The 23,571-nt window shown below is 30.9% G+C and overlaps 1 protein-coding gene across 5 annotated transcripts in view; it reads right to left on the bottom strand.

The window, feature by feature from the left end:
• LOC143225198 (SID1 transmembrane family member 1-like) overlaps positions 1–23,571 on the bottom strand; it is a 201,657-nt gene that overhangs the window by 133,203 nt on the left and 44,883 nt on the right. For all 5 annotated transcript variants that reach the window (XM_076454195.1, XM_076454194.1, XM_076454192.1 and 2 more), the window contains 3 exons: positions 22,414–22,470; positions 13,842–13,935; positions 5,962–5,996 (listed from right to left, as the gene is read on the bottom strand). In XM_076454195.1, coding sequence (XP_076310310.1) covers positions 5,962–5,996; positions 13,842–13,935; positions 22,414–22,470 — 186 coding nt within the window. The remainder of the gene's footprint in view (positions 1–5,961; positions 5,997–13,841; positions 13,936–22,413; positions 22,471–23,571) is intronic.

Genomic DNA, 23,571 nt, shown 5'->3' with positions numbered 1-23,571 from the left:
CGAAGAGGGTTTGGAATGTATGGCCGCACCCTGCAAATGAGATAACCTGCCTTGATGGTGGCAGGTGCACGTGATGAAGTAAATGTCAAAACCAGGGTATTTGTTGGCAGTGTAACTCCATCTTTGCGAGTGGAGATGCTCCTCACTGCAGAAACTCCTTGAGTGGAGAGACCAGCGAGAATCTATGACTCGGGGACCTTCTTCAAATCCCTCTCAACAATAACTCCTCGTGAAGAATTCAAAGTAGCATGAGGTGTAACCTCAATCGGTATATCCCCAATTGCCATTGAATTCAAGAGGAGTTCACTGTGTTGGGTTGTGAATGTTTCAACTAATATGTCTCCAGATCGAAGCTTCTTTACTGACTTTGGAGAGCCAGCAAGACCCTCTATTCCCTTCTAAATAAAAAAGGGGGACATTTGCTCTAAAGGTTTTTCTATAAAGAGAATGTAATATAAGAAAATGAGGTACGTGTGTTACAGATGTTGAAGATTGCTGCTCAGAGTCTTTAAGACGTGGTCGTTTACCTATTGACTGTTTTTCACTATTTTATTTAAATTTTTTGAAGAAGGATCCATAGGAAAAAAGAAAAATTTCGGTACCCACTGACCCCACCCACCATGGAGCCCTACGAGGGGACACACTACAAAGTCATGCAAGGACAATGCAGCAACGCCAGGGTTTCGTGAGCACTTTTCCCAAACACCAGCATCAGGCACAATGTCCACAACACTCATTGAGAACTTCCAACACTGGTACTTGGTTGACTCTAGCCCAAGTGGACCAGCCGACTGATCCAAGGGGGGTCACCCAAAGGCTGCCCATCTACAGGAATTCAAGGCCAAAGTGGTGTGTTAGGGTTGGACCCCTCAACCACCAGGATCCTCTCTTCCCCTTCACAGGTCGCCACACACAGCAAACATGTGGGTAGATGTTTAGATCCCAGAGAAGGTAACCAGACAGAACAGAACCTTCCCTGTTAGGTCCCCTCACCACGTACAGGAATCCACACCGAGGGGCCTTAATAAGTAATCACGTAACAAAATTATTCATTTGTGTTCAAGCATTAGCATTGTAAACATCTCCCACTCACATCTCTTGTGTTACATTGGGTAAAAACATGGCAAAGGCTAAAACCTTAACAGAGTTTGAATGCGGCAGAATTGTCGAGCTGCAAAAGCAAGGTCCCTCTCAATGTGCCATCGCTGGTGAGATTGGGCATACTAAAACTGCTGTTGCAAATTTCTTAAAAGACCCTCAGGGATATGGAACAAGAATTTCAAGTGGTCGGCTCGAGAAAATTTCGCAGGCGTTGAGCAAGAGGATTCGACAGGTTGTCCGACAAGACACCAGCCGATCATCGAAATGATGCTAAATGCTGCTCAAGAACAATAAGACAGCATCTACAAGAGAAAGGCTTTAAAAACCATAAATGTCTTCAAAGGCCACGCCTTCTTCCATACCACGAAACAGCTCGGTTAAACTTTGCTGAAAAGCACCAAACATGGGACATAGAAAAGTGAATGTGGGTTTTGTTTTCTGGTGAGAAACAAAATTTAACCTGGATAGTCCAGATGGCTTGTAACATTACTGACACGATAAGGATATCCCACTGGAGACATTTTCTACACGACACAGTGGAGGAGGTTCCATCATGATTTGGGGTGCTTTCTCCTTCCATGGAACAATGGAGCTTCAGGTTATACAGGGGTGTCAAACAGCAGCTATCTACATTGGCATGTTGAAGAGAGCATCCTTATTGACTGAAGACTCTCACTTGTGTGGAAATGATTGAATGTTTCAGTAAGACAATGCTGCAATCCGCAATGCCTGCAGAACAAAGGACTTTTTCATGGCGTATAACGTGATCCTTTTGGACCATCCAGCATGTTTGCCCTAACTGAACCCCATTGAAAATGTTTGGGGGTGGATGACAAGGGAAATCTATAGAAATGGATGTCAATTCCAAACAGTGCATGATCTTCGTGAAGCTATCTTCGCCACTTGGAAAAACATTCCAGCCAGCCTTCTTCAAATGCTTATATCAGCCGTGCCAAGGCGAATGTTTGAAGTTATTTGCAATGACAGCCGTGCAACACACTACTGAGATCTCTTGTTGGGCATTTCCTACTCCGTTTAGAACTTCCTTTTTGGTATGGTTAACTTTGACCAGCTGATATTTAGGCTAATTTCATAGTGTTCACATTTTCCCTATTAAATGCTTAAAAGTTTTTTGTTTTTTTTCCCCTTTTCTTATTATCATCTTTTGAAGCTCTACTGAAATAAGTGGTTGAGTCTAACAATGCAAAATACATATTTTGTCTTTATGTTCATTGGCCTTAAGATTTTGGCCAGCAGTGTAAATATATACATATATATACTTCATAATTATTAGTTCGGCCATAAAGATTGTAAAGTGACAATTTCTGAATTTAAATTATCAGTACTATAATGATAAAGTATAGAATAATAATTAAACTTATCACTTGTATTCTAAAGTAAATGAACCAGTCTGCTGGCTTTAACAAAATACAAACAAATAGTAACAATTACTTATAGCTCTGGATACAACTGTTATAATCATTATCAACTATGTAATGAACATTTGTATGCAAGTTAGAATTGTTTTAATACACTATTGTAAAACAAAAAGACTACGTTTTTGTTAATGATTGAAATTTATCACCAACAGGTCACAGACACCAAACGTAAAGAATTAAGCCAATACATACAGAAACAGTGACACATGACAAAAGTAAAACATTTGGTCACCCTGCATAAACTATAAAATTAGATCCATTTGTCACACTCACTTCTCCCATCTTTTCTTTCACAAATTGTCAACAGCTCTAAGGTTTTACACTATATTACATATGACCAGCAAAAAGTTAGTTTCATTTCATCTATCAAATGGCATGTTATATCATGCTGCTTTCTCAAAAGAGTGTAGTCTATTTTACCACTACATTTGTACTAACTCTTCTGTCACATAGTTCAAGATCCAGATAAACTATGAGTGCAAGAGAACAATTTTTTTATACATATTATTATTCTGTGTTCAAAGGTGCATTATGTAATTACATAAGCTCTTACTGTACTAGTACCATTAATATAAGACAATAGGTTTAGCTTTCATTTACAGTTGACAGAAAAAGAATGACAAAAGTAAGTACCTGTATTCTAAGTATATTCCTAACTTCTTATTGTAAAAGTAAAGAGTAACAAAAATTTAAAAATTATAAGGTGAGATTAGGTAAGATAATGAAAAGTAAAAATAATAATTCTTCAGGACAATAGACATGGGTCAAATAGCAATAAAATACTGTTGAAAGCTTTAAGTTTGATTTTGTAGTCATTCTAGAGTGAAAAAAAACTTAGATCTATTTTGTTTTGCTTTTTACACTTGACACAAAGCCAGGGAAATCAACCATATCTATATACATTTATTGATACTTGTTTAGGAGGTTTTTAGAGATTATGCAAATGAAATATGACAATTTTGTGTTGAAGTTTTTTTTTTGTTTTTTTTTAACTTAACACAAAAATTACTTTGCACTTGGGGTAGTCAACAGTCTGGCTCCATGTATTCATGGTCAAATTTTTAGCAAAAATGCTCAATTAAAAGATATGATTTTTTTGCACAAATACTTATAATGTTTACTTAAAGACTGACAAATTTTGCGATGGAAACTCTACTTATCACTTTGGGGTTACAAACTAAATAAAACTGGTTGAAACTGATTAATTGTTTGGCATTTTTTGATGAAAGCAAACAGGCTATTTGCATCAAGCAAACCAATAAAAATGTCAAAGGTAAAATATTATAAAATGTAAAATAATATCAAATTAAAAACTCAATAAAGAACAAAAATCTGGTAAAAAAAGCTTAAACTGAATTAAAAAGCCTATGGCCCATAAAAAGTTCAAAACACAATCAAGTTGGACAATGTCACCATAGCCTATGGCACAGTTCAACATCAAAGATAAACTCTTAGAAAACACATCCACAGGGTGTTCAGAAAGCCACTGTGCACTTATATATTTATTAACAGACATGTTTCAATACAGAATACAAGAGGTAAATATGAATGACAATTATAAACAATGTTGAAAGTGACATCAATTGGCATCAATACAGGCTTGGATCCTTCTTATTTTGTTTCTAAACACCACTATCAGTTGCTGAATTAATGCTGTTAAAATATGATTACAAAACTGCACAGTAACTTTCCGAACACCCTGTATAACGGTGCTCTGTTCACAGTTGTACTGATGACATGAGAATAAAATGTGCACAATAATAACTTGAGTGTCACAAGTGAGTCAGTACCAGATAAAAGAAAATGCTGAGCTAAAAAAGCTGTGACTGATGAATAGCCTAACCAAAACAACTTCCTCCTTCTGATCCTTATGGAAAAAGACACAACCTTGTAAAATATTGGGCATTTTATTTTAATGAAATTTTGTTAAGTGAAGGTGAAAAGTTTATAATTTTTACACTTTAACTCTGTTAACAAAATATATAACAATAAATAGAGAATATACATAACATACAGGGATTCGGTGTCCACAAAGTCATATTCATGCTCATTTGTGCTTATGTAAAAATTAAAGCCATTCTTTTCTAAACCTCATAAATTTGAGTGTCCAAAACTAGAATTAATTTAATTTTAAAATGTGCATCTCTAAACATAAATTTACCAGTCACTAAAATAAAATGTTCTAAAATTATTACAATTTATCTGGCTTTCTATGTCAGCCATAAACAGGTCAGAAAAATGTAACAGTTCGGAGAAAGTTAATGATGGTAACAGAAATAAAAATTACAGCTTACATTATACTTACAAACACCAAAATCATCTGTAATGAGCCTTATATAGAGAAGAATCTGCTCTTATTATTAGATATGAATATATCAATCAGCAATGTAAAGTTCATTAACAAACAATCTATAAAATGTAAAAGAGAAGGGGTTTCAACATATCCATAAGCAATTATTTCTATGTTAGTAGAAAGTAGGAGTCATCATATTCAATAAATCCTTATAAGTTTTTAATGTGTTATTAATTTTCATAATTCTGATTTGGGAATGCAGGGAGAATGTTGCTGATGACAACTTTAATATTAAGTGATTACGTTTCTAAAAGTAACTGATTTATAAATTTAACAAGAATAGTTAGAAATTTCTTATGTAGTATTAGATCAAGAGGGTTTCAAAGCAACTGAAGTTGTTCAACTCAGTGAATTGTCTCTGCATCACAGAAGATCTTTCAGGATTACAGATTGAGTTGCTCACACTGGACTTATTTATTTTACATACAGTTAACATTTGATAAGTTAGTATATTTTATACTGAGATATACCTGTTGTTATTTTTTGTTCTTAAAACTTTGTGCATGTTCATATCTTGTGTCAATCAAAAACAATTTCTCTGTTAAAATGAGAAATTATGTATTGGTACAATTTCAATATTTGTAATATTTCCTTCTTTTCATCATAGAATACTGTCTGTACTTACTTGTAATGGAGTTTAATGTGAATTTGAAATTCACAGAAAATTATCATACATTGTGGAGTTAGTGCACAACTGATACAAGTGTGGAACTTAAGTATACTTCTTAGTGTATGGGTTCTTTATGCAACATAACCCATACTTTTTTAAATATAAAATCAATCACTGTACATTGTTCAGAAGACACAGGTATCTGCAGGAATAAGTGAGAGTTATCTCACTCTCATATTGTTCATGTTTTTCAAATCATGTAAAAACCTTCACATGATAATTAGATTCACAATATGAATGTAACTAAATTAATGATTAAATCACTGAAGCAATTAAGATTAGAACACTTCAAGTTAACTCAATGATTTCTCAGTTTATTGTTATGCTAACTGGTTAACCAAAGCTTATGCTGGAGAGTTTGACAATATCAAGTATGTAAAATTAATAAAGTACATTACCTTTGCATGCATTCACTGAAGATGTTTTCCATGCTCTGGAGAAAAAAACAACAACAAAAGATTACAGCTGTGTGTGTAAACTTCCAATAAAATCACAAAAATACTTTAAAAAAATTATTAAACACCTACTTTAAGTCTCAGAATCTGATTCACAACTCAACCTATCCATAGGTCAAATTATTGCTATAGATGTCTCTCATTATATTTAATCTTATTAATTTTTTTTGAATAAGTTATATAAGAAACCATAAATGGAAAAGAAAATTCTGCAGAGTATGCCTAAGTATAAATAATTCAATACATTTGTAAAACTATTTCTGTTGTTTTCTTTTATAAACTCAAATACAGGTTTTGTATTGGTATGCAAAATGTATTTTAAATATTGGTATAAACTCAGATTTGTTTCAAAGTATATTTATCTCAGATAATGTGGTTGTGTTATTAGTGAGCTATACCAATAACTTTTATTTCAACCATAAGATTACATATGTAAAGATACACATATCCAAAAGCAAACTGATAAAACACTTTCAATAGCTGAATATATTTCTTTCAGAAATAACAACACAAATCAAATCTACCTGTAAAAATCTCCATGACTTTAACTGATTTGTTCACGTGATTTAGCAAATGTTTTTGTTACAGCATACATAGTAGATCAAAATAGGGTTCAACTATAAATTTCACAAATATTCTAAAAGAAAAAATGTGCAAAAACTATTTTAAAAAGTATACTTGTTCTTGAATTACTATTCAAGACCTATCTGAGTGGCTAAGATTGCTAAAAGACTTAACAGCAAAAAAAGTTGATTTTCTGATTGTCAGTCAAAATTCATCCATTTTTCTGTAGAAAAAATAGCTATACATATTTTATTCAAGCCTGGATGAACCTAATAAAACAGCTCCTGTACAGATTATGAGACTATTTTTAACTTGATTCTTGAAAGAGAAGGAGAGATTTATCAGTGACTTCATTGTTACTGGCCAAAATTCTCTTCAAAGACATTCAAGCACTGTATCCTACAGAAAAAACAGCAATGTACACTCTGCCAAAATTTATGAACAGCTACTAAACAAACTCCTGTGAAAGTTGTAGGGCTATTCTTAAGTTGATTTTTGAAAGTTGGTATTTCCACCCTCTAAAGTTTTCTAAATTCTTCTTCACTATCAACATTAAGTCTCTGAAGCCATTTCATGTACTGCAGAAATAAAGAAGCTATTTAAGCACAGCTATGATAGCTTGCCATTGTATTTTGTCTCTACATGGTTTTCTGCAACTATTTCAGTAAGTTTTCTAACAGCAGATGATTACCATAGTAGACTTTTCTACTCTTGTGAGTGGTAATATATTCTAATGATTTTCATACTTCATCTGTTAAATGCTTGGTAAGTCACCTGACTCAGTAAATAATGGTTGGGTGGGGAAAAAAGGGCCAATGTAGTGGTACATCGTTGAAAAACATAATATTTCACTGAATGCATATGCACATATGTAACTTAAAATTTATTCTGCATAAATGGACCTAGAAACAAAAGAAACAAGATAATTAAAAATCATGAATTTAAAAAGAGGAATAGAAATCATCAAAAGGTACAGAAGCAAGTTGAATCACAATCCAAAAATTATATTTTGAAGCCTACAACCAAGAACTCTAAAAAAAACCCATAAGCAAACTAAACTAGAACTAGTTTCTACAATAACTTTTTTTAAAAACTACAAATCCAAATTTTGACTTAACTGTTCATAAAAGGAATACTTCTCTGCAAATGTCAAAAGGTATTTAGTAACTTGCATTAAAAATTTAATCAAACTACTTTTTGTTTATGTTATACCTATGAGTATAGCATAAAAAATCACAGTTAGTAATCCATATTTTAATAAAATAAAAGTTTTACATTCTTAATTTTAATTTTAAGAGTGACATTTTTTATAGGTGTCTCCAAAATGTGGAAAATAAATACATTATTCAATACAATATCATCATTGCTCAGACAAACCATAATTTTTATAGCCTTCAATTTGGTTAAAGAACCATAAACTAGAATAGTAGACCCCTCCTGCCACACCCACCTGTCAAATTCCCTCTTTCACGATTTGTTAATAGTTCTTTCTCACATTTGATATTATATTACTTATAACCAATAGAAAGATTTCTTCTGTCAAATGACATTTTTTTTTGCAAACAGAGAAACCTCAATTTCTCTTTTACAGGCATGCCAATGACATTTATGAAAGAAAGAGGAAACAGTATATAGCCTGGTGCCAGAGGTGCCACAGCGCGGCACAGCCATGCCTGACTAGGGGGGTCCGGGGGCATGCCCCCCGGGAAATTTTTAAAAAATGGATGCTATTTGGTGTGATTTGGTGCAATCTGGGACATAATTTCTTTATGTTTTTTGACATTGCAATGTTGGAAAAGTACACAATATATATCATATAAAATAACAAAAGGAAATTAAAAGACTACATCAAACTAATAAAAACTATAACTTTCATTTACAGTTTTTAGCAGATTGATTTATTCTTTTAATTTGCATTCATTTTTTAGAAGATATATCAAAATATCTAAAATTAACAAATAAAATAAAAGATAAATAAATGAAATTTAAGATTGTTTATTTGCTATTTATTCAGTTTAATTTTTTTATAAATCAAAATATATTAGTAATATGAGTTAATAAAGCCAAAATAACTCAGTAAATATTTCAAATACAAATCATTTCATTATTATCCTTTTTGTCATCAATAACATCATCATCATCAACTACTGGTATGCTGCCAATTAAATATTTTACAGTCATTGCCAATAACTACTTCTCTGCTGCATATATTCCATACAATTTTCAAATCACATAAAATTACTCTTTTGACTAATCATGACTACCTACAGTTCAAATTGTTCATCTATGCAATCTTGTCATTATACTACTGGTAACTTAATGTCAGTGAATTTTCCATTCTTTCACAAATTGACAATACAAACTAAAACAGCATATGAAGGAAAGCTATGACATTGCTTAAAAATTCAACTACTGATATGGTTCAATATTAAACTACTGATATCAGTGATATGCCTCAGAAATTAAATTTTGTACAGTCACTGACATCAACAACTACTGCTCAGCTGCATGTATTCCATTAAAATTTCAAATTACTTAAAATTACTCTACATGACTACCTACAGTAAAACTTGTTCATCTATACAATCTTATCAGTAAATTACTGGTACCTCAATATCAGTATATTTTTCATTCTTTCACAATACAAACTGAAACAGCAAATCAAGGAAAGCTTTGACATTGCTTCAAAATAAAATTAATGATATGCTTTAAAATAAACCACTGGCACTGTATGCTACAGATAATAATAAAATGTTTTTCAGTCACTGATATCAACTTCTGCTCTGCTGCATAAATTACAGTCAAATTTCAAATCACTTAATTTCCTTTAATCAATCTTGGCTACTTTCCTCTTTTTCGAGACAAGGGTTTCCAGTGCTCTCTTCCAAGCTTTTTTTCTCTCCTTCTCTGAATGGGCAGCTCTGTGCCTCTGCGGCTTTCTGGACTTTTTTCTTTAGCCAAGGTGGCTGGGCCAGATTTCACAAAACCATAGGCCTCAAGCCTTTCTGCCCTTTTCTTCTGATTCTCCCTCAGCTTTGAGGTATACTTTGAAGCTGCTGATCTAATGTCCTTACACATTCTCTTGTCTACAGGATTAAAATGAACATCTTTCCTTTTAAACATTTCAATCGCTGTTGTTTCTTTGGAGCGTAAAGAATATTTTATCGTCTGGTATGCACACGATACCAGACCACGAGACCAGCAACGAAACTGCCTCCAAGATGGCGGTCAGATTTTTTTTTTTCTGCAATAAACATTGAAAAAATATGATTTCTCCTCAAAAACCACCTACCAGGCTCCCAAATCGCTCATATTTTCTCCTCGAATTTACACGAATCTCGTGGGTGATCGTTGGCCATTTGAAAACCGCAGAACTCCACGTTTCAGCGGAAAAATGGCACACATGCTTTTATTACAAGCTTTTTTTACATGGTAAATATAACACGTTAAATCCTCTCTTTCAGGATTTGTAATAGTTCTATCTTACATTAAATATTACTTATAACCAATAGAAAGTTTTCATCTATCAAATAACATACTATATAATTTTGTTTTATGAACAGAGTAATGTCAATTTCATTTTTTAGTACAAGCTTCATTTCTATGAGAAAATAACAAATAGTTTCAATTAATTTCTAACTGCTCTTGTCATATACTTGGATAACCAGAGACATTTTGAGAGATAGGAGGAATTATCTACTTTTTCCATGTTATTAGTCTATATTCATTGGAGCATTATTTACTTAACTGAAAATTATTTTGTGCACCACTACCATTAGTATGATAAGTATGGTTATGTGTCATTAACAGTTGACAGCAAATAAACAAAAGGTCCAGTTAAGAACTTTATTTGTTTTTGTTTTTCATGTGTATTCTTTATTTATTTGTATGAAGTAGCTATGATGTAAAAACAGGAATCTCTTGAAATACCCGTGTTAAATTAGGTAAAATAATTAGTAACAACACAATAAAAATGTTTCAGGAGTCCTGCACTCAAGCAGCTCAGAGGAGTTGCAGATGGGTAATGTAATTTGATAATGTAACCTCCACATTCCCCAAGTGATTTGAAACTCATAACGATATGAAGAGCAGTTACACACAATTCAAATGGCAATAAAACAATTTATAAATAGATGTACTCTGTTATGAGTTTAAAGCTTCTCAGAATAAACAATGCAGTTTCATGTTACAATTTGAAGTCATTCTAGAAAGAAAATGAGGGTAATTTAGATTTATTTAGATTTGCAACTGATGGTTGCAAGGTTAGTCAAATTGACCAACCTTGTACAGAGTTAGGGTAAAGAAAATAATGGGTAAAATATAAAGATTTACTGAAAACAAACATTTTAAATGTATTTAGAAGATTTTAGAGATTACACAAAGGAAACTTTAGGTTTTTGAGATGAAGTATGTTTAAGCTGAACATGAACATTACTTTACATACAGACTATTAAACAAAATACTTAATATATTCATAGACAAATCTTTAGTTTATTAACAGTACTTTACAAAAAAATGGTTTTTTTTATAAGTTAAAGACATAATATTTATAGAAAGTCTGCCAAATCTTGTGATGATGCACATACTTTTTTAAAAGTTGTAGTATAAATACTTAACATATGCAAATATGTCATGAAAGGGTTAAAGCACTTCAAAGCCAATCAAAAATCATCAACAAAAACAAAACCATTTCCAAATTCATTTACTGCTTTTATTAACTGTTTATATATCTTTAATCATTTTGCATTTCCCCACTTTTTGTCAGCAGATCATCACTGCTTTTTTTAGCTTTGTTATACTGCCATTACTACACCATGTAATTAACATGTTTATATTTGGTGTTATGTTATTTGCTTGTGTATTTTAATATCATTTGTAGTTTTGTTTTAAAATGTATTGCAGCAGTTTGTTATTAGCCAACAGTGTTTTTCTTTGCTTGAAAAAGAACATTTAATTAAAATGTTGCCAAAAAAAATACAAAACTAAAGTTTTTTTATAATAATTTAACCTCAAATCTAATTTCTTTATTTTAATACCTTTACATATTTCTCTTTCATGATAGGTACATACTTGTACTTATGTGTATACATATTAATCTGTTGAAATAACAGTCAACAGCTCATTTTATTATATTACATTTGCAAAGAATTTCTGTTCTAATATTGTGTTTACTTTTGTTACATAGCCTATTTGATTACTGTTGTAAATATGTTCAAGAAATTTAATTAAATAAGCATTTGTTCCACTATTTTTGTTCCTTTTAAACATATACCATTCTGTTGTGTACAATGTAGGCCTAAATCTGAAATGTAACACATATATTTAAAACTTTTTATTATTTATGGCATAAGTAATTTTTTTCGTTGTCACATTGCCATGCAAATTTGTCCTTAAACTTACTTCTGTACAGAGAAATGTGTAGTGTTTTGTACTTTTAGTATTTATAGAAATATAAACTAGAAATTAAACCTTTATGAACATAAACATAATTGTTAAATGTATTAAAGAAGCTACTTTTTTCTTAAGACTGAAAGTATAAAATTTTAAAATCCTTGGTCAATATTATTTGGATACTTTAAGGATACTTTTCTACTCATAACATATTAACATCTAATTCATGGTTGCTTCAAAGAGTACAAAGAAATTAGTGCAACTACAAGCTACATTTATGGCAAGATCATCAAAACTAATTGCAATCCAGCTTCTATGTTCATGGGGTTTCCAAACAAAAATATAAATAGATTTTGATTATAATTTAATATATGATTTAAAATAAAAATTACATAAGTTTCTTGAAAATCCAGGAACAAATGAAAATTATCAGGTATTATAAAGAACTAGTCAAATATGATTTTTTTTAAGCATCAATGAGATTTTATAACAAAATGTGATAACATTGAGTTTAATACCTTCAAATCTAAATCAACTTTCTGAATACGAGAAGAAAAAAACTATTACCTTGAGTTTAAATATGATTTTTTTTTCATGTGAGACAGATGTGACATTTGTATTAGAATAACTACAGAATTTATTGTAATTAAAAACTGACAAGGAAATACAACACTTTGCTCATATAAAACATGCAGCTGAGCTTAATGTTTATTATTTTATCAATATATTATCTGCTTTACCTTATTTACAATAATTTTTAGCATAAGAAAAGATGTCTATCAATGCACTTTGGATGCAATTATCAAAAGCAATAGCAACTGACATGCTTGATAAAACAAAAAAGAAATCTCCAATAATTACTGTTTATTCACTAGCACTTAATTTACTAACCTATTTACCTGCATTCTTAAACAATCTTTACAAATTTGGCTCATGAACCCATTTCTATGATATTCTAATACTAAGAAATTATATAAGATTAAAATGTTGTTAAATACTAAACAAGAAACTAAAAGGAAATGTTAAGTAAGGAAGTCAGAGGCTTCCAATAACATCAAAAGTATCCATAGAAGTTCACAATAACAACAGTGAAGTACTTAGTTGTTCTGCAATTAATACTTGAAAAACTGATCACATTCATATATGATTAATCCTAATTCCAAAATTGTAAATCTTATACCTTTAATTTATTCCCTTTAAGTCAAAAACCATGTTTAGTTTTTAATTCCTTCTACTTACTTCAATGTGAAAAATGTTGTAAATAAAATGTCAATTGACTTCATTATTTAATGAGTTTAAGTCATTTTTGTTTGTATTGTTTTTCTTATAACTTATTGTGCACAGTTTTGATTTTATTTTTATGAAGTTATAACTAAAAATGTTTTTATTCTTTATTATTCTCATACACCCCATATTCAATATTCATTTTGTTCTTCACTCATATTTCCTGCCTTTTCCCTTCTTTTTGTTTAATGAAAATCAGCTACACCTGCAACATTCTTACAAAAAGTCAACCCAAACATTTCTGTGTTATCAGTAAGCTGCTGTAAAAACCAATGATATTAATTAATATCACAAACTGTAACTCAACACTTACCACTGTTCCAAAAGTCTTTTAAAAAATTTCCTTTCAAATATACTTGAGCATTCTATTTTCTTCCTATATATTAGTATATCATAATTGTGACCTTCCTTATGTAATACCAAGCATTACATGATTTGTGTATTTGTTATGGGATTTTTGGAAAACTATTATGAGCATGCACACATGCACACACACATTTATATAATCACAAATTTATGAGTAAGATGTAAATTTCCTTATGCCTGAAATTATGTTATTATTGTTTAAAAATGTATTTACATACCTTAAGCAATTTGATGCAGAAATGACAATTGAAAAAATATAAAACATAAAAAATATCCCTAGAGTTCCAAAGACTGCTTCATAGTATTCCATTTCTGAAAAAATAAAATAAAAATTAAGCAATGTTAATTCAGAATACAAATATATGAATCAAAATAATATATACAGATATGTAAGTTTACCATTATCAAAAGGAATGTAAACGTAAAATGATGTTCAACTAAAATCAAATATGTATTTCTTCTTTAAAAGTCAATTTTTAGGTGAAAAAATATTATGCAAAATGCAAGTTACTTTCTTATATGTTCAACTATTAATGTGAAACTACATGACTTGTTAATTATCCATTAAATACATCTGGAAGTTAATTAAATACATTAAATACACTAGCATACAAAGATGTATATGGCAGTTACAAACTTCACTGTACTCAGATAATTTGCTAGGAAATTTAATTTGTGTAAAACAATTTTTGAAAATTATTAGTTCAAGAAATATATTAAACAGCAAGTATGCTTATCACATGTTAAAATATTTTATTACTTGTAACCTTTATTTCTATCAACAAGATTTTCAAAAGCATTATAACTCAGTACTTTTCTAGCATTTCTATGAAGGCAAATTACACACTTAGCCAGCTTAAGAATCCAACAATTGAATCACATTTTGTCTAACTGCTTAGTTTTGGTTACATGCATAAATACTGATGAACATATTTTGTTCATTATAGCAAGATTTATGTTTTAACATTTACACCGAGATATCATAATGTTATAGTTGACTTAAGTACATTGGTCATCTTAAACTGGTTGATATTCTAAAAATTAGTAATCTAAATTATACAGTCATACTCACAGCTATGGAAGAATCCATTAAATACTGACATTTATATTCCAAAATGAGCTTACACCCAGTTACGTGATACAGAGTATAAATATAACATTTGAAACAAAAAATGTAGCTACAGTTGTTTTTTTTAACTTTCTTGAAATTTTGAGTTGATACTATGGACTCAGATTCATTGAACAGTACTATCAATTAATACTCCTTAAATTTCAAGCAAGGAGATGTATTCTACATATCCATTATGAAGCAGCTTTCACAATCTGACTAAGTTCCTATCGTAATACCCAACAACTAGGCTAAGCATAAATAAGACGTGATGACATTCAATATTTTATGTACTTGAATCAGTAACTAATACAGTGTAATATACTGTGAAAATTAAGCAATGAAGTTATAATGTTTTACTTTGTAGTTATAAAATTAAACAATATATTCAAGTACATAAACCTTTTTTGTGTTTGCATGCCTGTTCTTTATCTTCTCTGATTGTGTATGTGAAATAACATATGATCTAACTAACTGGTTTTAAAATCTTGTGGGTAAAGTCATGAATGATTGCATAAGACAGGTTCAAAAGCAAATTGGTCACTTTCTGTCACAACTGTGTCTTTGTAGAATGCAGTACACAGTTCGTAATATTTTTGAAATAAGGTTCACTATATATCATATTGACAATACATTTTTACAACTGTTTACCAAGTAGACACACATTATTTTTAGTAATTATATCACAATTTGTATAATTGGATATCTTTATCAACCAGCATCTTACTTTGCACTTATTCACTTGGCTGTAAAAAGAAAGAAAGAAAAAATATAAATATCTATATTTTATATAAAAATTTAATACATCACAATAAGTGTAAAAAATCAAAATTCTGTCATTTCCAAATGCACAATCATTTAAAAAATATGATTTTATTAGACAGCTCAACAAATTTATGGTATTTATGTAGAGAAGAAACAAAGTTATTGCTTCTATTTGCCTTGAGCAAATGATGTAATATGAAAACTTTTTTTTCATGGTTAAGACACATAATTTTATATTTTAATAGACTGACTGAATGAGTGTTTTAATCATTTATTTACAGCCCTACGAAGTTTCACAGTACAATTTATGTAGTGCACAGCATTTTATGTTGATTATTACCATGAACAAAGCACACACATATAATTGTTATATTAAGTATGTTTATTGTTTAAGTACAAATCAAAATGATAGAATACCTATAGTCTCCTCATCACAGGTGTCAAAACCAGACTTTTAGTGTTATAAGCACTAATAATTACCACTGAAACACCCAGGGTGTTACAGTAGGTGGTCCATATTACTGTTGCTTGAGTGTCAATCACTTGAAATAATAAACATGATGATGTGAATTACAGATATTACTGTTTACGATACACAACTTTTTTCTTTTAATTTTAAACTAACTATAATGTTTTAGCCAACTTAAGTTGTACATTTCAATAGATTTTCATTTAAAACTTTAAAGTTTAGAACTTTTAGAAACTTCTTAAAGTACTTCAAATTATATGTAATAGGTATTTAGAGAATTTCTAAAAATGTTTGTATGTAAAAGTTTGGTTGGTTATTTGGCATTTATCAGCATATAGTAACTTGGATATCTGCATCAAACAGCTAGTAAAAAAAAAGTAAAATTTATATAAAATGTGAAAACAAATGGATGTCCAAAGAAACAATGTCCAAATTAAAACAAAAGATTTAAATATAATTAAAAAGGTCAATGGCTTGCAAAAAATTAAAAACATAAGAAAGATGGACAGTGTCACCATTGCCAATGGCACTGTTCAACATTAGGGGTGAACTCGTTGAAAACACGTTTAAAATGGTGCTGCCACTCACAGTCAAGACAAAGACACAACAGTAAAAGTTGGGCTACTGTGACTTGTGTGACAGAAAGGTCACTTTTTGGTGGATCAGAACTAGACAAAAAAATGAGTGAAAAACTGTGACCAATCATAGCCTAGTTAAAACAAATTTCTCCTTCAGATCCTTACAGAAACAAGACAGCTAAAGAACAACAGATTGATTGATCTGGAAAAGCTTATTACAGCATTATATTCACTCCAAGTTAAGTGCCAACTGATGTGAACCCAAGCCTTCAATACAGGGATGTAGTCCATAGGATAGGCACAGTTTTGACTGTACCAGGGCAGACAGACTTAGCCATTGTGTCAGCAAGCTCATTCCCACTAATCCCGACATGGTTAGGTATTCAGAAAAACAAAAAAGAAACAGAAGATGAAGAAAAATAGGACATTTGGTTTTGAATATTGATGAAAACAGGGTAAAAACCTGACACAAAGAGATTCCAGGACAAGTTGAGAGCTTAAAAAAAAGTCTGTTAATTGTACAACTGGTGCACTGCATAGCTTCTACATTATTCAAGTCAAGAGAAATGGCATACAACTCAGCATTGAACACAGAAACTGTAAAGTAAAATCACCGGTACAAAAGGAAACAGAAAAATGGTTCAAAGGATGTTCAACAAATAAAAAATGGTACTTTCAATCAGGATTATCTGCCTTCCTCAGATCACTCAAGGAAAGATCATAAGTGAGAATGGTAATAAGCCATGGCAGGATGAGCTGATCAGTGAAGAAAACATCATTATCCAAGGACAGACCAAAATCAGCCAGATGCACCTGGATAAAGGCCAACAGGAAGAACTGCAGACCCAGATAGGATGCTGTGGTAAGAATTGAAGTTTAGAAGCATAGTGCAAAGAGTTGCAAGCAGTGAAACTTAAAAGAAGGTTTGTGAAACTCAGTGTACAAACTCTTGAACTGGAAAAGTGTGGATAGCCCCATGCAGAACCATAGCACTAGATAGTGAATGGGGTCTTGCATCTTCAGCATTGAGATCCTAGCAGAATCACAGTTTGAACCAAAAGAGGGCATTATAGATCTTAAGCACAGAACTTTTACCCACTCTCCAAAGGGTTGAAGAGAGGACATGGAAGATGTTCAGTGCCCTCATATACTTCACACATAGCCACTTGATGTGAAAAATGAAATATTATGGTCAAAGACAAGCTCCAAGAACTTTGCCTTGGGGACCATGGCAAGAACAACATCACTGAGATGGAACTCGAGATCAAAATGTATACTCTGTTGGTGGCAAAAGTGCATGGAAATGGTTGTGGAGAAAGAAAAAGTAAAACAATTTGTTGTGATCCGCTTCAAAACGTACCTGAGGGCAGTTTGAAGCTGCTGCTTAATAAATCTTGTATTCAATGACTGACACAAGATGTGGAAGTTGTCAACACAGAACCTGTTTGCAACAGTTGGAGGAAGTTGTGTAGTGGCAGCAGTAATCTTTATATTGAAAAGTGTGACATTCAGGTCACAGCCTTGAGGAACTCCAAGTTCCTGTGTAAGAGGACAGAAAAGTCAAATCCACACACACTGATATTCATAAAGATGATTGGCAAAAAAAAAAAAAGCAATCAATCTGCCCAAAACTTGATGTCCTTGAAGGAGGGGAAAGAAGCAAAAGTGCTGAATGCAGGGGAAAAACTCTCATTGAGAGTCACAGTTATGTTCTGTACATCAGTGGCTTCCTTGCCATTGGAGAGTAAGATGAAAAGGGAATTGGAGACTGACTTTCCAAATCCTCTTCCAGATTTTGTAACTAATAGTAGAAGAAATGCCAATAGTGAACTTAATCCAAGATTGTTTCTGGCTTTGACATCAAATCTGCTGTGCACAAGCTCAGTCCCACTGATAAATGGTGTTAATTACAAAAAGAGGAATAATGTTGCAAGGTATCCCAAGCCTGTTTCTGAGCTTTCCATGTCACCTGGCAGACAGGACTCCAATGGATAAGGATACTATGAAAAATATATTAAAGTCTTAAAAAGAGATTGAACAGCTTCCTGGGTAATACAATCAGTCACTACTACCACAGTTACCTATAAATAAGTGAGATCAAGTTCCAAAAGAGCAGTGAAAGAAGATCAGTTAACTTGGTCCAACAAAAAAACAAAAAACACTTGCATGGTTGAACATGAACCAGACATTAAAATAACCCATGAAGAACTATGTGAAACAAAAATTAATAAGGTAACATAGTATGGAAGAATGAGCAAAAACAGATGGAACATCATAGCCACCCAATGCAGAGTTTGAAAAGAAGAACAGAATTATTGATTAATAATACATTAACAATGATTTGTAAACAAAATTAAAGTTATTTTAGAAAACGTAATAAATGTTTCAACAATACTTCGATCTTTCTTAATCACGTATGATACAAAACTAAGTATACTAGATCTATATGCAAAAACACTGACACACAAGAATACAAGTTTTGTAAATCAAACAAATGTGGTCATACAAAAAGAATAAATTTTTCCAAACAAGTTTCATAATTTAAGAAAATTATCTGAGGGCCAACAATGTGAGGGACAGAATACTATGACAATAAAATCTGCCAGATTTTTCTGATGTTACCAAAATCAGTGCAAACCCATAAACCAAGATTGTTAACTATTGCAGTATTAACTTGCTTCTCTTCACAAGGATGTTTATTATTATAGGCTCATTCAAACTTACTGTAGACAGTACTGATCTCTTACATTGCAAAAGTCAGCCTCAAGAAAAAGAGACAGAATCTCATTTAGATAAGTGGTGGTTTCAAGACTTTTACAGACTGCACAAATAAGAGGAGAAAGATCCATGAGAACATCTGTTAACAGCAAGGAAACATTCTACTGAACTGATAATTAAAATAAAATAAGCTGTTGGGGCAAAACATATGACACCAACAAAATAATAATAGGATTTTAAAAAAAGAACAATAAAACAGTCTACAACAAGAACATATATGAAGAAAAATTACAAGTGTAATAAAAATTTAAATAAAAGATCAGGAAGTTGAAATGAGAGGAAAAGAAAAAGGAAAGAATAGTGGGATGTTTTTGACACAGTGCAACTGCATAGTGGGTATGGCCATAATTCTGACCATTCTTACTTTACATGGTTTTTGTGACTTGGTAACTGTTCAAACTAAATTAAAGTGTATATAGCTAATTTCTCAGTTATAAACTTTGGTTCAGCAAATACATGTATATAATCAAATTAAGAGACTCTAACAAATTGCATGACATCTTCTTCAACTTTCAAACTGAAGATGAAATAAACAATACTCTGCACTGAAAGAAATGTAATATATTAAAAGGTAGATCAAAACTTTGACTTTCTATTCATAATAGAAAATACAGTATAAAACATCTAAGAGTAATATTAGCAATATGTGATGGGTGGGTGTGGCTGGTGAGTCTGATTTTCTAGTTTGAGACCATTAAATTAGAAGATGAAAGATAATAACAATACTTTGCCTTGGTAGTGTATAAATTATAATAGGTAATATGTGTTAAACTCTGTACTTGAGATAGGGCTGGTAAGTAAATTATAAATGGCAAAAACCTAGAGAACAAATGTAGAAATTCTCATACTAGAAGAAAATGATGACCTTTTTTAATATATATATTTATAAGAATTAAGAACTTAATGCTTATATAATATTAAAATTTCATCTATTATCTATAACCTATGCCTAATTCATTCTTTTTGTATATATTAATTACAATGTAGCTTAACTAATTTGTGAATATAGGTGAAGCACCTGATAATTTAGAAGTGATGAGGATATGATAGAAATCATCCCATGTAACTAAACAAGTACATAAACTATGCATTTTATTTCTGTAATAAAGACTGTGCTTTTTATTTTACACACTGAGTCCAGTCTTACTGTTTTATTTTATACTGACTCAATCAACAAAAGGTGGAATATTATTCACAAATCATCACCTCAATCAAATCCCCTGTATTGCAGTACACCTATAAAACATAGCTCAGTAGTTAATTAACTTTCATTTAGAAATACTACATCTCCTTGTTTTTAAATTAATAGTATGTTGTTCTGGTTGTACTGAAATATCAAGTATATTGTCAAAAATTAACCTTCTTGCCATGGACATCTTCTTATGCACTTATCACAAGGTTTTAGTTAATTACATTTAAAATCAAAGTAAAACTACTTTGTTATCATGATGCACAAATAACTAAAGCATGAAAATGCAGCTAATAAATTAAATTTTAATAGTAAGTTCTAAGTTCTTAATTTTATGAAACAATATTAAAAAATCCTAAATTTCCTTTAGATTGAAAATTTTGACATTTTCCCTAACATATTTATCACCCTTCCGAGAAATATAAAATTTAATGTAAATTACTCATTGTAACAATGTCATAGCTCATGCAAAGCATAATTTTTATAGCAATCAATATTATTTAATTACAAAGCCATAAACTAAAAAACATACTACTATTGTAAGTCACTAAGTCCAGCTGCCATAACATTCTCAATTTTAGAAATAGCCAAAAGTTCTCTCTGACCTTTAATACTGTTTTACTTACAACCGACAGAAAAACTAAGGTTTTTGTCTATCAAATTATACATTATTGTACATTGTTATCTGAATACAGAGTTGTCTATTTTGCTTCCAATATAAACTTTCCTTCCATGGGAATAAAATATCAATGACCTTAGCTAAATTTTGAAATCTCTTATCACAAAGTAAGAAAGCAAATTAATTAAGACAGTTATAGGACATTATCTATGTTCACATGTTATTATTTTATACTCTTAGGTGCATTTTGTACTTAAAAATTATTTAGTGTAGTAGTACTATTAGTCTAAAGAAAACATGGTTAAGTGTTGTCAAGAGCAAAAAATGCCAATTAAGCACTATATTTCCTGTTTCTCATCTATTATTATAAAAGTAACTAAGATGGAAACTTTTCAGGTTACTTAAGGTAAAGAACAATAACAATAATTCACACTGGGTATGCTTGTAAACAACTTGCAAGTAGTTTGCATGTTTTTATCATTTGATACTATGATATGATCTGCATGTTTGCCATTTGATTTACAACATATATGGTGGGAATATTAGTCAGACACATTCAAAGGGCAATAAGACACTAAAATTTAAGTATAAATTGATGTATACTGTTATAAGTGTTCAACTGTTTAAAAAAAATGTACTTTCATGTACAAATTTGAAATCATTCTGGTAATTTAGATTTTTAAACAAATTCTTTTCTGGTAATTACAAGGTCACTCAAATTGACCAATCTTGTATAAAGTTATGAAAGACAAAATAATAAAAAAAATAAACTTTCACTGAAAAAACTTTCCAATTTATTTAGAAGATATTAGAGACTACACAAATTAAATTTGACAATTTTAAAATAAAAATAAGTACTTTTAATATTAACATAAAAATCAATTTGCACTTGGACTTGTATCATGAACAAATCTTTAAGTAATTGTAAAAGAAGCATAAAACAAGAAGGCCAACGGTTAGTATTATTTTTCAAATGTTGGACCTTTTTTAATCATTCCTAACAATTGTATAATAACCAGGCAAGAATGAAAGTAAAATGGCAAAAAGGTAAGTCTAGTTACTTATGCTTGAACAAGTAATTATTATTAGTGATGGATGGAATTCTTTTTGTTAACAAAGCTTGAATTAATTTTTCAAGAAATCAAAAAACAGCATGCTCAGATTGAAAGAAAAAAAACAAACTTAAGTATCACTAAATTTACATATCTGATAATTCCTGATAGGATTCAAGGAAATCACAGCACCTTAAGGATTACAACAAATTCTAATATTTAAGATACTTACTAGTTATTTTAGTAATGACTGTGATCTTCACATCCTTTTCTCTCTTTTGATTGAAATCTGTAACAAACGAAAGATGTAAATATCAATAATAGTATCAATTACAGTTTTTCTTGTTATATGCATATAATAAGATGACTAGAAATAACTTAATAATGTTAAATATAACAGATTTTCTTCAAGAAAATATATGCTTGTGTGATGTAATACTGGCACTTTTTCAGAAGTTCTAAGTACCCACGAGTTATAATTGGTCAGCCAAAGACATGTAAAAATTAAATTCTGAAAAAACAAGAAACTCTACTGAGACAAATGAAAATTGGCAAAAAAATGTATACAGAAGTGGTGTCAAAATTATTCAGTGGCAGATTTAAGGTTGTGTACAGTTAAGGCCTAATAATTTTTATGTGCCCTATTTCCCGTGTAATTTTACATGGTATAAAATTATCAATGGGCCCCTATTAATACCATAAGTCCTGGGTCTGAGCCCCCTCTAGCCTTTGTTTAAATATGCCACTGCAACTAATTATGTTTTATTTAATACTTATTAATTTCATCCTAATTAAAAGCCTTGTAAGTGGCACTTTTGGCTTTCTTTAGGAAATTGTCAGTAAATTATTAAGAGAAACATGGTTTTTGATAAGCTCATCTTTCATCTCACCAATTCTATACCAACACTTGTCTGGTAGCTTGCTGAGATTTATGCCAGTCAATGTGTCAGGCTGGTAAGTGATCAATTGCTGCTAAAGACAGTTCACGGTTCTGGCCCAAGGTGCATCCTATGCAATAAATTGTTTGAAATTTCCAACAAAATATTCTACTTATTCCAAAGAACAACTTTTTCTTACAGATACTTTTGCAACTTTTGCATGTTTGAAAGTTGTGCCCAATAAAGGTGTAAGAAAATTGGCTTCCATTTTCATATTTTGTAAGGAACAGTTCTAATTCATAACCAGTTACTAAGTCCTTTTTTTTTTTTTTTACTAAAGTTGTCTGTTTTTGAAATTTAAGTCCAAAATATTTGACTTATTCAAAACTGCACGTAGTGTCATGTCTGCTTAATAAATTAATGAATAAAGTAAACAGGAATCTGTACAAGTAACCAATGGGAAGGTCCTCATACTTAAGTTTCAAATTATACTTGTCAAACATTTGAATACA

Source organism: Tachypleus tridentatus, chromosome 9 (genome assembly GCF_004210375.1).
Source record: "Tachypleus tridentatus isolate NWPU-2018 chromosome 9, ASM421037v1, whole genome shotgun sequence".
Taxonomy (NCBI): domain Eukaryota; kingdom Metazoa; phylum Arthropoda; class Merostomata; order Xiphosura; family Limulidae; genus Tachypleus; species Tachypleus tridentatus.
Note: the sequence above shows the minus strand (reverse complement) of the source record. Positions and strands in the feature narration are given on the sequence as shown.